The 17,500-nt window shown below is 50.7% G+C and overlaps 2 protein-coding genes across 2 annotated transcripts in view; both read right to left on the minus strand.

Annotated features, from left to right (window-relative positions):
• The window catches only part of acadl (acyl-CoA dehydrogenase long chain), a 402,840-nt gene that overhangs the window by 55,435 nt on the left and 329,905 nt on the right, over positions 1–17,500 (minus strand). The window lies entirely within an intron of this gene.
• Positions 5,818–17,500, minus strand: part of LOC310812118 (receptor tyrosine-protein kinase erbB-4-like) — a gene marked incomplete at both ends in the record, with an annotated part of 111,598 nt that continues 99,915 nt past the window's right edge. The window contains 6 exons of the mRNA XM_083680539.1: positions 5,818–5,910; positions 7,858–7,860; positions 7,970–8,155; positions 10,603–10,701; positions 10,818–10,940; positions 14,576–14,708. Of these exons, the coding sequence (XP_083536665.1) occupies positions 5,818–5,910; positions 7,858–7,860; positions 7,970–8,155; positions 10,603–10,701; positions 10,818–10,940; positions 14,576–14,708 (637 nt within the window). The remainder of the gene's footprint in view (positions 5,911–7,857; positions 7,861–7,969; positions 8,156–10,602; positions 10,702–10,817; positions 10,941–14,575; positions 14,709–17,500) is intronic.

A 17,500-nucleotide genomic window follows, 5' to 3' on the forward strand; every position in this document is an offset into this window, starting at 1 on the left:
AGGAACAAGCAAGTTTACCTTACCGGTCCACCTCATCCACTCTTTCCAACAAGCAGATCTCTGCTCAGCCTCCAACACTTCCTCAACTTCACCAAGAAGATGACACATGCTTGTCAATACTGAGATGTCTTATAAGCCATTTTTATAGACAAATAGACAAATGTAGCTGTGTTGCTGCCTCAGATAGCTGCTGTACCCAGGCCAGGCGCGCGCGTGAGGCGCGACCACGTATGACGTAGAGGCTACCTTCTAATCCTGTCTCAAATCTGTCTCAAATTCGGTTACCGTAAGACAAAAAAACGATACCTTGGAAGGTTAGTGACCAGAGACAGCCGGGCAGCAGGGAGCCGCCTTTGGATTGGCACACAATTTATTACAACCCAAAAATAGGTCATAGCACGATATGTCAGGGCATTAAAGGGCGAAAAGGCCATGCACTGTACTGCAATAATAAAATAATGAAGGGTTAGCTCAGGGTTAACTCACATGCAATGAGTGACATCTCATACCAAGTCCCTTTGTGTGTAGAGAGAGAGAGATAATATAGGAGAGTGCGTTAAGCCCCATTCACTGTTTTTTGTTTTGCATTCACATTTTCACTGTAAAATTAGCAGCTTCTGACCAAATATGGCAATCTCACGTCCTGACCATCCAATCAAAATCATAGGCTAGCTAGTTCACTGACTCAGTGTGCATGTAGGTCTTTCTGGTGCAAAATTCTGGACAGAGAGAGAGAGACTAATACTGAGAAAAAGACAGATGCAAACATTTCGGAGAAGGAGCAGAAAGAGAGCGAGAGAGAGCTAGCTATTTTTGCAATGTTATTTTGTTGTATTTTTTGGTTCTACCTGAGTGTACCTTTCACTTCCTCAGCTAATGCATCTTATTCTCCCTACTCAACAACCTGACTACTCAACAACCTGACTCACAGAAGAATTATTTTAATGTTAGCTGCGTCTCCTCTAATTAAGGTAAGCTTTCATAATATACAGCAGAAAGTATTTAGACCCCTTCACTTTTCTCAGGGTCGCATTCCTACATGAACTATCATCCTTGCATTAAGATGGACTCTATTCAACTTACTGAGTGATTTGTTGTTGACATTTTTGCATTTTAGCTCATTTTAAGAGTGTCATAGCAAAGGGTCTGAATACTTATGTACATGAGGTATTTCTGTATTTCAATTTTAATAAATGTACTGAAATTTCTAAAAACCTGTTTTCGCTTTGTCATTCTGGGGTATTGTGTGTGGAATTGTGTGCGTTGCGTTGCCCTGTGTTGCGTTGTGTTGTGTTGTGTTGTGTTGTGTTGTGTTGCTGGGCCCTTCTCCTCTACGTGGTGCATGCATGAATAGAGTTTAAAGATCTCAAGAGGAGAGGAGGCGGGGTCAGGCTCCCTCTGTGACCTATTAGCATGCTCCTCCACCCCTGGTAGAGGGAGGAGAACAGAGATCAGCCTCGTAGGAGGAAACGCAGGCTAATTAATGAACAACAACCCATCAAGAAAACAAGAGGAGGGCTGTTCACCAGCAGAGTGGAGCAGGACACAGCAGGAGCAAGGGAAGGACGCCGAGGAAAAAAGAGAAGAGGATAACAGGGGAGGAAGTAGAGATGAAAGGAGGAGGGGGATGTGGGTTGTGGAGATAAATCGATGGTTGATGAATGTCACGTCCAGATATAGACAGTACAGAAGACTGGAGGGGAAAATGTGGGCTAGCATACTGAGGTAAGTAGAACCCTTCCACAGAGGGACACGGGATTCAAATGGGGGGTAACTCAGAAGTAGGGAGCTATTTTTCCCTTGGGAACCATCTGTGTGCAGGGGGGACAGAGAGTCTGCTTCCAGGGGGACCGGTATGGGAGCAGCACGTGTTTTTTCCCTCCCTCTGCATAGTGAACACACAACAATGTGAGCAGTGTGGGGTGGGCCACGTGCCGCCTGCTGTGCGGGGCCTGATAAGGCCTGTCACAATGGGCCTGCTCCAGAGGCACAGGAGGCTGTTCGTCACCTGGTGTGTGTGTGTTTGTGTATAGGTGCCAGAGACTGACAGCGTTGGCAGGCCCAGTGTAGTCCTTGCTTGACCAAAAACCAAGTGTGCGTGCGTGCGTGCGTGCGTGTGTGTGTGCATGCGTGAGTGTGTGTGTGTGAGAGAGAGAGAGAGAGAGAGAGAGAGAGACAGAGAGAGAGAGAGAGAGAGAGAGAGAGAGAGAGAGAGAGAGAGAGAGAGAGTATTCTAGTGTGCTCATAATAGACGTGGTCTATACGTTTATCACGTCATTAGGGCGTGGAGAGCGTGTTGAACATTGAACAGGTACAGTAAGTTGACACACAGACATCTGACTATCAACGCATTGAGCTGGTGAAGGTATTTCCATCAGTCTCTCCAGACACTATTTTCCCAGCTGTTTGACATCTTCTGGCAGGAAAAGGCTTTAGGGATCAATTTGGAGAGGTTTTGACCTCAAGTGAGTATTTATCTAAGTTGGGTAACTCAGATTCCACCTCCTTCCAACACTCAATCCCCACAAATGTCACTGCACAAGCAATAAAATGTTACCTTTACAGAATTTACATGAGTAAATGTCAATAATTCTGCTGCATTTTGTCTTCATATCAAACCGTGGGAGTTTTTGTGAATGCCTGTGCTGAAAACTGAGAAGATGTTTTGTGATACCAAATCTTCTCCTAACAACCCCATCACTGCAACCTGTCCACTATCCTCTTTGATCAATAACATGACATCTGAACGCAAATATTTGTTTTCTCCTGACACCACAGACAACCCAACACGGTCAGACACACATCCTACCCGTTTGATCAGCATCACCATGGAATGAAGATAACCTCAATTAGCGGTACTCTAAGATGCGTCAAGATTGTTCTTTCTGACCCGTAATGATGGGTCTGCTGACAGCTCAGCCGGGTCTCTGCAAAGCAGGTACAAGAGGTCGCTCAATGACCACATCACGTACAATTGCAAGTGCACATGAAAGCAAGGGGTGTTATTATAGTCAACGGTACGCACATGTAATAGGGGTAATTTGTCAGGCACATGTCATGATAACGATGGCAACTTTGTTGTAATCACACTCCGTAATTATCCCAGTCTAACCCCCCCCCCCCCCAACTACCCTTCAATAGAGTGGGAAGGAACAGGATGTCTCCTAAAAAAAATAAAAAAATAAAAAAATATTAGCCTACTGGCATTACGACTGCCAATGGCCCCTGGTGTGAGGATTGATGACTTTGTCTTATGATGACTGTTGGATAGATGATTCACTCACTTAAACAAATGTATTTGTTGTACGTCGCTTTGGATGAAGGTGTCTGCTAAATGCCATAAATGTAAATGTAAATGTAAATGAAATGTCCTCTCGATGGATGAGGTACAAATACACACGTACGCACGCAGGCATGCAGGCATTCATGCACACACACATGCACACACACATGCACACACACATGCACAGATTTGTCAGCCGGATTTGCACTCCACTGACTGGAAAAGGGGCCACTCTAAATAAATAGGGTCTCATCCCAAAAATAAATAGGGTCTCATCCACGCCAGTGAAGCATTCCAACAGCGCCCCACTCACCACAAAGCAGCACCACAATCCACTGCATCCGATGGAACGTACTGTAGTGTTATCACATTTCTTTTTTTCTTTTTTTTTTTAAATTCAAATATTAATAATGCAATAAAGACCTTTGAGGCCTTTCCAGCACAGAGAGAATCTGTGGCGGCTGGAATTTCCCAAGCTCTGCATTCATCTCCATGCACATGTATACCTGCACTTGAGCTGTGTCTCATAATGGACTTCTGAGGGGTGACCAATTCAATCACACCCCTCAATCCCAGGATCTGGCAGTCAAATCCCTGCCTCATGCATTCCTCAGAGCTGCTGATCCCACTAGATAATTAGAAGGACATGGAGCTTATCAATCTACTGCATCCCCCACCCCACCCCGCCTCCTCTCCTCTCCTCTCCTCTCCTCTCCTCTCCTCTCCTCTCCTCTCCTCTCCTCTGCTGCCTTGCTCCCTCATCCTGTGGCGTCAACAGGGACACACACACACTGGCGTGAGGAGGGGGGATGTGTTTAGACGTTGGTCTGTACGGCCACTAAGTATACCGTATATGGTATTGTTTGGTCAACACAACACAGTCACGTAATCCCTGATGGGGAGGCTTCCTGATGAGATTCAGAGTTGATATTCTATTCAAACAGCATGTTCTCTCTATGGGCAGCAGCTGCTCGGTTCAGTCTAGTGCCCTGGACCAGGAGGAGGAGAGGCTCCTCAGAGGATGAGCAGGCATTAGCATCAACACAGGAAGAGGAGAGAGAAAGTGAATGGGGAAATTAGAGATCCCAATTCAACAACACAAAGTGGACTGTGTGTGTCGGTGTGTGCGTGTGTGTGCGTGTGTGTGTGTGTGTGTGTGTGTGTGTGTGTGTGTGTGTGTGTGTGTGTGTGTGTGTGTGTGGATGTGCGTGGGGTTCTCATTGGGATTGAAGGGCTAGGGGATAGAGAGAAGATCAGATGAATAGGTAGGGAGGGAGGAAGCGGTGGAGCGACGGAGGGAGGGATCGTGGAGGGAGAGAAGAGGAGGAGGAGGAGGAGGAGGAGGAGAGGAAGTGTGCAGGACTTAAGGCAGTGCTAATGAGGCCGGGGGAGATGTGTTTGCTCAGCAGAGAGAACCATTTGCAGGGGGGGAATGACACAGAGGGCCTGTAAGCCCGGGTAGATTGGATATCCACCACTAAGTAGTGTCTCCAGGGGGCAAACAGCAGTATGCAAATCCAGACATGCACCAAGAGCAGAATTAGAGATCACTGGCCAAATTGGAAAGTCACACGTATTTACTTTACTTTTACTGACTAAGCAAAAAAAAAGAAGAAAAAAAAAGGAGAGACAGGCGCGCATGCTGAGGAGGTGCACATCGGACGGGGTGGGGGGGGGGGGTGGGGGGGGGAGGGGGGTGGGTGACACTCGGAAATTCAGCAGATGGGCTCAGCTAACTAAAGGAGGTTAGTACGGATGATGTGCCCCCCCCCCCCCCCCCCCACCCCCCCACCTCCCCCACCCAGTCACCCCACCGCCTCCCCCCATCATTATAGCAGACCTTTGGAAAAAGTGTTTGGGGAGAATCCCAGAGCAGAAATGATTACACATCACTGATCCGGCGAGGTTGAGCTGAGGCTTTGGCATTTTAGACGCCAGCATCTGCTCATGTGACTGGATTCTGTGGGAGATTGAGGCCCACGTCGGAGGGTCACATTTGGATGTGGAAGAATGCCTTTGCCACCCAACACCTGATTCCCCTCTGTACTGTAAGTCATCTTCAGTCCCCCCAGCCCCCTAGAGCAGAGAGAGTGATGTCGCCTGGCAACATGGAGGAGGGAAAGAGAGAGAGAGAGAGTGAGAGAGAGAGTGAGAGAGAGTGAGAGAGATTGAGAGAGAGAGAGAGAGAGAGAGAGAGAGTGAGAGAGAGAGAGAGAGAGAGAGAGAGAGAGAGAGAGAGAGAAAAAGAGAGTGAGAGAGATTGAGAGAGAGAGAGAGCAGAGTCACATCAGAGCCCCCAGAAGCCCCTCCCACCCCCCCCCCCCCCCCCACCCCCCACACACACACACGACACACACCACCACCACCACCATATCCCCATGTTCCATGTTTAATTCAGTGATTGATTTGCTCATTACTATACATCCCTAAACTTAATTATTCCATTAATAATCCACTCCGGAATGGAATGACTGAGCAAGAGGGAGGCCTGCCGGCTCATTTCACAAATTCCTAGTTGAACAGTCTATGTGTTGCTATGCATTGGAAGCTTCCCGCGGTGCTCCGTTGTGAGACAGATCTCCTGTGCTGCGCTCCTCCCATCTGTTCTCCTTTAGCTCTGCGTCGGCCTGCACAGAGAGAGGCACGGGGGGGTCACGTGGCGAGGAGCCGCGCCGCGCCGCGCCGCGCCGCGCGCCATGCTGACAGCACAACTAGGGCAGCCCAGGACCTTTGACCCCGCTACATGGCTGCCGGGGCGACGCTGCTGAGAGGGAGGGATTGGAGGGAGGGAGGGAGGGGGGAACGTGTCACAGGGAGCACGCCAGCCCTGGGAGTTCACGGTCAAGATTAACGAGCACCATTACCTCAATGCCCAAAACACTTTTGTGATGAAGAATCACTGCCTCGCCACGGGCCTCGGCCAATCAATCCACAGCACAGCTGTGGCCGGGTCACAGGTCGCGACGAGGCCACAGGAGGCAGGGCAAGGTGTGGCATAGGGCGGTGCCCGGGATCGATGGGAGAGGGAAGAATGACATTACGGTGGAATTCATTTCCCTCCCCTGCCTTACCATGACAATGATGCAATAGGCCTTCTTTTCGACACAACCCTTAGTGGGGACAGGAAGAGAGAGTGCGACAGTACGTCTTCTCTGCCCCTGGGTTGAATATCCTTCCCTGGGCAAGTTCCCCCCCATTACCCTGAGAGCCAATCATCCACTCTCCTGTGTCTGGGAGAGGAAAAAACCCTGGGACGGGGCGATGAGCTCATTCTGCTCACGCACACACAGCGGCGTGCGGGGCGTCTGGGGAGAGAGATACTTTATGTACGTTAGAGGGCCAAGCAGGTGGACCGAAAACGTCCTCCCAGCGGGATGATCCTCCAAACGAGATTGATCCGGTTTACAACCACTGCTTCAACTGCCGTTTATGGCCCTTCAAGGACAATTCTCTGACCTGGATAGCGAGACTAACTCTATCCGAGTCGACCAGGGTGACACTGTTGTCTTGGCCTCTTGGCTCTTAAGGGGGTCGAAGGACTGTGTTTCTAATGTTTTATTTATTTAATCTTATCTGGTGAGGTGATCTTTAAGAGGGGTGTTTAAATGGATCACATTCGAATGAATCATCGGTATTTGTTGATTGATGTCAAACTGTCTGTCTGTTACACCATACAAACTGTCTTCAACGGATTTAATAAACATTTAGCAATTAAGATGTCCTCGTAAAAAAACAAACAAACAAACAAATATACCCGGTCATAAACAAGTCATGAGGATTAAGTCCCGACTCCCGACCCACCTGTGGGACCCAGCCACTGATCTACATCGATCACTGGTCCCAACAAATCATTTGAGTAACACAGAGACCATTCAATGAACACCTCCATCAGCAGAACCAATGGATCTACTGTACCATTGTGTGTGTGAGGTGACATCTCCCCCATGTCCAGATCCCCCTCTCTCCTTGCTCTCCAGGGAGCACTGAGACACTCTCCCAGCCACAAGTCAAATCGAATCCAATTACTGCAATAAGTACCTGCTTAAGTAATCTGTTCCTCAAGCTCATTGAAATCATCCATCACGGTGAATGGGAGCTGAAGCGTCTGTGTTAGCCTGCCTCTTATCACTGACTGCTCATAGAGTTAGCCAGTGGTGAGAGCCATTGAAATGCCACTGTAATGGTGCATGGACTCCAATGTTAGCTGATATACTGGAAGGACTCCATATGCCTGCCTGCCTGCCTGCCTGCCTGCCTGCCTGCCTGCCTCTCTGTCTGTCTGCCTGCCTGCCTGCCTGCCTGCCTGCCTGCCTGCTTGCCTGCTTGCTTGCTTGCCTGCCTGCCTGCCTGCTTGCCTGCAGAAGAGAGAGGTCTTAGATATTATATGGAGAATTAAGTAGCCAGTCTCTAAAACCTGATGTTAAACCATTTTCTGCGTATATTTAATTTCATAAATAACCAAGATAATTATAATATAATACATGCCATTTAGGTGAGGCTTTCATCCAAAGTGACTTACATTGCAGTGAGATACATTTTTCAGTATATATGGTCCCAGTATATATGTCACATACTCTCTGGGGGGTGACACATACTAACACAGACACAGACACAGACACAGACACAGACACAGACACAGACACAGACACAGACACAGACAGCGGTGGAGGTGGCGTCCTGTCCTACCTTGGCGATCTGGACACACCAGTTGAGCAGCAGCTGGGAGCCGATGTTGTCCTTGTGCTCGTGGACGTAGTCGAGCAGGCAGCCGTGGGGCATGAGCTGGGTGACCAGCTGGATGGTGGGGCTCAGGCAGACGCCCAGCAGACGCACCAGGTGGGGATGCTCCATGCTGGCCATGATCAGAGCCTCCTGGTGGGGACAGATAGGGACTCAGGCCCAGGGGAACCATACACTAGAGAATACAGTACACCACACACAGCCAAATGCACCAGAATGTTACGGTGATGGGATACACACACAAGCCAGGGTGTGCACATGTCCATTGACTGTATGTGTGTGTGTGCGTGCGTGCGTGCGTGCATGCGTGCGTGCGTGCATGTGTGTGCCCACTTGTAAGCATGAGAGAGAGAGAGAGAGAGAGAGAGAGAGAGAAAGAATGAAAAATAATAAGTGTGTACATTACGTGTGTCGGCTCACACACGACACACATACACGCTCTGTCGGCTGAAAACCGAGTCATTCGGTTCCCTCTAGCTGTGCGTAGCCCTGTGTAGGTGTATGTCTTTGCTGCCCCGCACAAACTCAACAAAGGGAGAAGTATTTTGAGGCAGCCCGAGGCTGATAGATGAAGTGCCTTTAAATTTAGATTCTAAAGGAGCAGAGAGTGGCTGTGCTGTGGGGAGTAAATTAATCCAGTCAGGCGCCAGGCAGAAAGGGGGCTTTTAGCACTGACAGAGCACTGATTTAACACCTGTGCTGTAGATCTCCACTTCATAAAACCACAGCACATTATACAACCTCACACCAAGCCAGCCCAGGAACTCCACAATCGATTGGCTCAGAGAGATAACAAGCCTCCGTCGTGACTCTGGGCCCTGGAAGCCGTAAACGCCGGGACTCCAAATGTGCTTCTGCACAAATGTGCTTCTGCTCCCAGGGCAAACATTACGAGGCGGGGCGGAAGGAGTGTGTGTTTGGTGTGTTTGGGGTTCTCTCATCTCCCTGAGCGGTGACCTCCATTACCGTAGCCTGACCCCCCCCCCCCCCCCCATACCCCCGCTCCGCTTCCCACACTGCTCACTGCTCAACACATCAGCATCACACTGGGTGATAGACTCGCACAGCCCCAGGGATTAATGCAGGGCTGTGTGTGTGTGTGTGTGTGTGTGTGTGTGTGTGTGTGTGTGTGTGTGTGTGTGTGTCTGTCAGTCAGTGGAGGCTGGTGTATTTGATTCCATTCCTCATTCCATTCCTTGCATTACAATGAGCCTGTCCTCCAATTTCTACCTCCACCATCCTACCCTGGTATGTGCGTGTGTGTGTGTGTGTGTGTGTGTGTGTGTGTGTGTGTGTGTGTGTGTGTGTGTGCGTGTGTGTGTGTGTGTGTGTGTGTGTATGTGTACAGTATTTGTGTTTGGTGTGTGTGTGTGTGTATTAGTGTTTGTTATGTGGGTGTGTGTGTGTTTGTGTGTGTGTGTGTGTGTATTAGTGTTTGTTATGTGGGTGTGTGTGTGTGTGTGTGTGTGTGTGTGTGTGTGTGTGCCCAAGAGTGAGTAATAATGAGTTGTAGATAGAACAAAGAAGCGGTGTTGTCATTTCAAATATCAAGTGTCTAAACTGCACATACTGTACACATGACCACAACAAGTCCAACCACATCCAGACGATTGAGTGCTAGGCAGCTTGGGCTGCTCTGAAGGGGAGGTGGAACAGCCTGGCTGCTCCTGCTCTGGTTCTCCACTGTCCCAGTGGCAGCCCGTGAGCTTGCCTTTAGATTGCTGTTTAAAAACAGGAGCCATGTGGGCTCTGAATGTCCATCCCATCCACTGGGAGGGAGAGAGAGGGACGAGGGAGGGACCATGAAGGAGGTGTGGAGGAGGGGAGAGGGATGGAGGATTGCGGGCAGGGGAGAGGAGCTTTTCAATTAGGTTTAGTCCATGAATGCTTTTTCTTGCCAGCATGCCTGAATGCCCCGATCACCTACCCTACCCTACCCCAACTCATCCCTGGCCAGCCGACCCAGGCCTGCTCAAAGGCCACTCAAGGGCTTCTCTCTCTCCCCCGATCCCCGATCCCCTCTCTCCTCAACCCCTCTTCCCCTCTCCCCCCTCTCCTCAACCCCTCTCCCCCCTCTCCTCAACCCCTCTTCCCCTCTCCCCCCTCTCCTCAACCCCTCTCCCCCCTCTCCTCAACCCCTCTTCCCCTCTCCCCCCTCTCCTTAACCCCTCTCCCCCCTCTCCTTAACCCCTCTCCCCCCTCTCCTCAACCCCTCTTCCCCTCTCCCCCCTCTCCTCAACCCCTCTTCCCCTCTCCCCCCTCTCCTCTTCCCCTCTCCCCCTCTCCCCCCTCTCCTCAACCCCTCTCCCCCTCTCCTCACCTAATTCAGACAGAGATATATTTCATAAACAGCTGCTATTTTATAACAGACAATCTAGCAGTAGGCTGAGAGAGCTGACTTTATTAGCTCAAGAGACCAAATTCACTAGAGCAGGGATGCTTTCATAGGCAATCCCCGTGAATGGAAAAACTGACAGACAACTGATGGCATTTTGTATGTTTTAGAACCAAAATCTTTTTTGCACCATGTGACTTCAGTCAAAGCCAGTCACACACATGATTGTGGTGCATATACTCACGTCCATGAATTCTACGTTGGCTTTGGGGCCTGTGGTCTCATTCAGGATCTTAATGGCTACTGGGATCTTCACAGTCTCCCCTTCCGGCACCCAGATCCCCTGAGATACACAAGCAATTAAACTAATTAATACACACACACACACACACACACACACACACACACACACATAAAACTCTAACAGAAAAGAAAGAGGACTCAAACCCAAACACACACCTTGTAGACGGTGCCGAAGGCTCCAGAGCCCAGGATCTTGACCCTCTTCAGTTCAGTCTCTTTGAGGATGCGGAGCTGAGCCTGGTTAGGCGCTGTTCCACTGGGGGTGAGGGGCTCCACCAGCTGCAACACACACACACACACACACACACACACACACACACACACACACACACACAAAGACACACACACACACACACACACACACACACACACACACACAGACAGTTGGTCAATACCTCCACTGATCAATACACACCTTAATGAGCCTATCAGCCGACCAGGCCACCTCACCGTGGTTTATCACCGACATAATCATCTACTTCAGCATTTGCCATCAAACACATTAATGAGATCATACATCAGTCAGTCAAGCGCAGAAACATCTACTCAATATGATATAAAACCATCAATAAGCTTTGGTCACCAGACATCAGTGTGTCCACAATGCATGACATTGCCCACGGCTTGGCAATGACACATACAGTATTTCAGGACCATTGTCAAACTGTGTGCTTTAAGCCAGCGTGATAGATGTGAATGGTTACCAGTGTTAAGGAGCAACAGTCACAGTAGCACTGAGTAGCACAGAGACAATAACAAGGAGAGAGAGAGAGAATAAACTCTTGTTTTTTTAAATTTATTACATAAAAAGGTTATTTTGCTTCTGTTAGAAGGTGGTACTGACAGTACTCAAAGAAAAAAAAAAAAGCTAATTTGGCTTTCAGGGCAAAATGAACAATCTTTCTTAGCCACCCCACTACAAAGAGATGGGGGGGGGGGGGGGGGGACACATGTGAAAAGCAGAGTTTGAGTGAGAGGGTTTAGATGTGTGTGTGTGTGTGTGTGTGTCTGTGTGTGTGTGTGTGTGTGTGTCTGTGTGTGTGTGTGTCTGTGTGTGTGTGTGTGTGTGTGTGTGTGTGTGTGTCTGTGTCTGTGTCTGTGTGTGTGTGTGTGTGTGTGTGTGTGTGTGTGTGTGTGTGTGTGTGTGTGTGTGTGTGTGAGAGAGAGAGAGAACAGCATGAAAGAAGTGATAGAGTGGTAATATGGGCAGATGGTAAGAGGCGGTGGCTGGACTGCAGAATAACAAGGGGAGGAAAAAGGAAGCACTCTCAGCCTTTCCTCAGCTCTCAAGTACTCCTCAGCCCCACACACACACACACACACACACACACACACACACACACACACACACACACACACACACAGACACACACACGCAGACACACACACACACACACACACACACACACACACACACACACACACACACAGACACACACACACACACACACACACACACACACAGACACACACACACACACACACACACACAGACACACACACACACACACACACACACACACACACACACACACACACACACACACACGCTTTTCACCAGAGAATAACTTTGTCTGCCTCTGCCAAATGAGCTACTCAAGCAGCCCAGAGCAGAGTAGGGCTTGGGATCTACCAAGCCTGTACTGTATAATTAAGGATACGATGAGTTTTATTGAACAACAATAACAACAACAAAAAACAAAGTGTGGTTACTAAATGTAACCCCGGTTCTGAATGAAAGAGGACCTACCCCCACAAAAGACAGTTGCTGTGTACCTTCCACACAGCTCACTGAGTCATTTACACAACAAAACCCTTCATGACAAAAGAGAGAGAGAGAGAGAGGAACTCCCCCCCTCCCCCCAAAGAAAAAAAAAAAAAAAAAAAGAGTCCCACAGCTTCAGTTCAGTGTTCGCTGTACGACACGGTGCAGCCTCGGCGGTGGATAAGCACACACAGGGAGGGAGCTGTCCGTTGGCCCTGGTGCTGAATGCCTGATGTCTGCAGTGCTGTAGGGGAGCTGTCCACAGCCTCACTCTAGCACCGTGGTGCTGAAACCACCCCCCAGCTTCTGGACGAGGCAGAGCCCGACGGAGCATTAGCACATTAGTGCTGCTCCGACAGACACGCCGGGGTCAAAGGTCTCGGCCGGGGATCGGGTTGCCGCGGCGTTGAGAGAGGCTTCAGTAGTTACACTGTTTTCTGACACAGCCGTTTGTTTCGTTTCTTCGAACTTCTCGCAAAAGCGTCTGCGGCTCTGCGTTTTTTTTTTTTTTACGACTCTGCCCGTTGCCTTCCAAGTGAGACAGGGATACAGGAGGAATAAGAGAGTTTGATAGCGATACTATAAAACTCCACCACAGGCCCTATGCCATTAATATAAAAAAAATACCAAGGGGGTCTATCAGTCCGTCAGTTTTTAAGAGAGACTGGAGGCAAGTTTATGCCCATATGAAAGGTGGGGTTTCTCTTTAAAGCAGTCCGCCCCTACAGTGTGTAGTCAGAAAGACAGCATGCTGTCAGGTCCCGAGGCACCAGCCCTTTTAGACATTCCACACGGAGGCAGGCTTGATCGCCATTCGTGGACTGCGACTCCAGTCTTACCATGAGTTTTTCAACAGTTCAATCACTTGACTCCCTCCTGAAACACCGTCCTGTTTCATCAGTCAAAAGGGCCGCTGGGTAGTAACATCAAAACTCTCTTACGCCTGTTTTTCTTTTCTCAAGGTATCCGTCCTCCGCTCCGGACCGGGCTCTTTAGTATGCTGGGCTGACTGGGGGATAGAGGAATAGACATGCAAGCAAATGGGAAGCGTGTGTGTGTGTGTGTGTGTGTGTGTGTGTGTGTGTGTGTGTGTGTGTGTGTGTGTGTGTGCGCGCGCGCGCAGTGTGTGTGTGCGTATGTGTGTGTGTGCGTGTGTCACCCCTGACTCTGTCTTTTGTAAAGACACCCCCACCCCCAACCACACCCCCCCCCCCCCTCTCTACTGTAAAGACATCCAGACATCCAGGACTATGGCTGTGCATAAGTGCATCCACTCAGACTAAACACTTCCCCTGTCAGAGGAAGATGGAGCTGATTGAGATGGATGGGTGTAGCTGGGCGCGTCCGACAACTCTGGCAGCTTTTGGGCGGCTGTGTCTCCAGGCTGACAGCTGTCTATAACACTGCTGTTCCACCTGTAAATTAGCCAAACACACCCTGACAGGCCCTGTTTTTTAATGGGCTGCTAGGTCAACTGCAACTCCCTAGATTGTGCGTCTGCACGCACGCACGCACGCACGCACGCACGCACGCACGCACGCACGCACGCACGCACGCACGCACGCACGCACGCACGCACTATCCTGCCTCAATGCTTCCTGCATACCAAGTTTATTCTCCAGTCTGTGTCTTTTTACCAGAGCTAATTCAAGGCCAGATCAATGGGAGACGGAGCATGCATAATGTTGCAGTGGTAGTGTGTTCAAGTTCTTTTCATGGGTTGGCAAGGTAAGGAGTGGTTTGTGGAGGACACATCAGCCTGCATAGTCTAGCAAAGACGTACTTGTAGAACACAATGGCAAAGATGTTCCTGTATACAATATACTGGAGCATGCAGGGGTGCCTAACCGTCCTCTCAGAGACCTGGAGTACTCTCCTGCAGGTGTTACCTCCAGCCCGAACCCCCTAGCACACCGGATTCAGCTTAACAAGGGTCTGAATGAGTCGCTAATGAGTAGAATCAGGTGTGTTTGTTCAGGGTCGGAGTGAAAAACCTGCCGGACGGTAGCTCTCCAGGGGGAAGGTTGGGCGCCCCTGCCGTCTAGGGTCTGTGTGTCCCCCCCACGGCTGGGACGTCATATGAGGGACCAGCCAACAACACTTGTAGCTCCTCGGCCGACCCACCGTGACCTCTCGGACCCCCTCTCACCTCCGTCTCCAGGAAGCGGCGCAGAGCCCTCTTCTTCTTGATGCTTTTACGTCTGACGTACACCGCCACAGTCAGCGCCACGATGACGATGACAAAGAGACCCCCGATCACCCCGGCCGCGATTAGGGGGGTCCTGCAGGGAGGAGAGGGAGGACACACTCAACAGAGAGCATGAAAAACATTGTCTAGATGCTGTTCACCAATGGGAAAGCCAGCGCCAACGTAGGACCTATCCTCAACAACAGTCCAGTATTCTAGAATGTCTGATCCATCTTCGTGGCATGTGATGTGATGTGTGTTATTACCACGTGTGGCTCATTATCTCATTATGAAACAACCTGCCTGTACTGTATGTGTCCTGGGATTTATTTTTGAATGTGTGTGTGTGTGTGTGTGTGTGTGTGTGTGTGTGTGTGTGTGTGTGAGAGTGTGTGTGTGCGTGCCTGCCTGCGTGCGTGCATGCGTGTGTGTGTGTGTGTGTGTGTGTGTGAGAGTGTGTGTGTGCGTGCCTGCCTGCGTGCGTGCATGCGTGTGTGTGTGTGTGTGTGTGTGTGAGAGTGTGTGTGTGCGTGCCTGCCTGCGTGCGTGCATGCGTGTGTGTGTGTGTGTGAGGGGGGGGTGGGGGGCAGTTACATCTCCCCCACAGTGTCCACCAGACAACAAAGGAGGCATGCTGGGCCATCAGATGTGATTGAGGAGAGTACTGGACCTATCAACACTGTTGCTATCTGGTCCTCGTGCTGGGGCCATTACTCCACTCAGCATACTCCCCCCTTCCTCTGTCTCCTCCCTCCACCTCTCTCCCCACATACTCCCCCTTCTTCTATCTCCTCCCTCCACCTCTCTCCCCACATACTCCCCCCTTCCTCTATCTCCTCCCTCCACCTCTCTCCCCACATACTCCCCCTTCTTCTATCTCCTCCCTCCACCTCTCTCCCCACATACTCCCCCCTTCCTCTATCTCCTCCCTCCACCTCTCTCCCCACATACTCCCCTTTCTTCTATCTCCTCCCTCCATCTCTCTCCCCACATACTCCCCCTTCTCCTCCCTCCTCCCTCCACCTCTCTCCCCACATACTCCCCCTTCTTCTATCTCCTCCCTCCACCTCTCCCCCCACATACTCCCCCCTTCTTCTATCTACTCCCTCCACCTCTCCCCCCACATACTCCCCCTTCTCCTCCCTCCACCTCTCTCCCCACATACTCCCCCCTTCCTCTATCTCCTCCCTCCACCTCTCCCCCCCACATACTCCCCCCTCTCCTCCCTCCTCCCTCCACCTCTCTCCCCACATACTCCCCCTTCTCCTCCCTCCTCCCTCCACCTCTCTCCCCACATACTCCCCCTTCTCCTCCCTCCTCCCTCCACCTCTCTCCCCACATACTCCCCCCTTCTTCTATCTCCTCCCTCCACCTCTCCCCCCACATACTCCCCCCTTCTTCTATCTCCTCCCTCCACCTCTCTCCCCACATACTCCCCCTTCTCCTCCCTCCTCCCTCCACCTCTCTCCCCACATACTCCCCCCTTCTTCTATCTCCTCCCTCCACCTCTCCCCCCACATACTCCCCCTTCTTCTATCTCCTCCCTCCACCTCTCCCCCCACATACTCCCCCCTTCTTCTATCTACTCCCTCCACCTCTCTCCCCACATACTCCCCCTTCTTCTATCTCCTCCCTCCATCTCTCTCCCCACATACTCCCCCCTTCCTCTATCTCCTCCCTCCACCTCTCCCCCCACATACTCCCCCTTCTTCTATCTCCTCCCTCCACCTCTCCCCCCACATACTCCCCCCTTCTTCTATCTACTCCCTCCACCTCTCCCCCCACATACTCCCCCTTCTCCTCCCTCCACCTCTCCCCCCACATACTCCCCCTTCTCCTCCCTCCACCTCTCTCCCCACATACTCCCCCCTTCTTCTATCTCCTCCCTCCACCTCTCCCCCCACATACTCCCCCCTTCTCCTCCCTCCTCCCTCCACCTCTCCCCACATACTCCCCCCTTCTTCTATCTCCTCCCTCCACCTCTCCCCCCACATACTCCCCCCTTCTCCTCCCTCCTCCCTCCATCTCTCTCCCCACATACTCCCCCTTCTTCTATCTCCTCCCTCCACCTCTCCCCCCACATACTCCCCCTTCTTCTATCTCCTCCCTCCACCTCTCCCCCCACATACTCCCCCTTCTTCTATCTCCTCCCTCCACCTCTCCCCCCCACATACTCCCCCCTTCTTCTATCTACTCCCTCCATCTCTCCCCCCACATACTCCCCCTTCTTCTATCTCCTCCCTCCACCTCTCCCCACATATACTCCCCCCTTCTCCTCCCTCCTCCCTCCACCTCTCCCCACATATACTACACCTTATCATAGAGTCTTCATCTAACCACTTCAATTTCAACCTGCAATCTCAGACGGACCTGATCAATCCTTCCCCCCTCTTGTTGCCTCAGGTGCTGTTCCGAAAGGTTCTAAATTGCTACATTCCATCCATCTGCTCTGTAAGTGGGCCAATCCTGCAGAGATCAGAGCCCACATGATTATTGCGGGCTCCTCATTTCCTCCTCTGTGGGTCAGTGAGAGAGCCTGGGTCTAATGGTGATCGGGGACGTGCCGTTCGTTAGCCGGAGCTGCGTCGCTTGCGTTTACTTAGCTGATGCGTGCGCGAGCCATTTCACGTCAATTTCATGCACTGATGTTTGCCATGTGACTCTTTGTGTCGTTGAGAGGAGAAAAGCACTATTCACTGAGCCTGCTTTTAGGCTGTGCTTTTAGAGGAATTAGCCTTTCAAGCTTTTCAACCAATTTTCTTATTTATACATTCTGTTTTTTCATTCCTCCATCTTTCCCCCTGCATTTACACTCCCTGTACAGAGCAGAGACAATAGTTTGCCCTTGAGTCCTGGACTTAAAAAACAGCCCTATTAGTGGGGCTA

Source organism: Argentina silus (assembly GCF_951799395.1).
Source record: "Argentina silus genome assembly, chromosome: 11".
Lineage (NCBI taxonomy): Eukaryota > Metazoa > Chordata > Actinopteri > Argentiniformes > Argentinidae > Argentina > Argentina silus.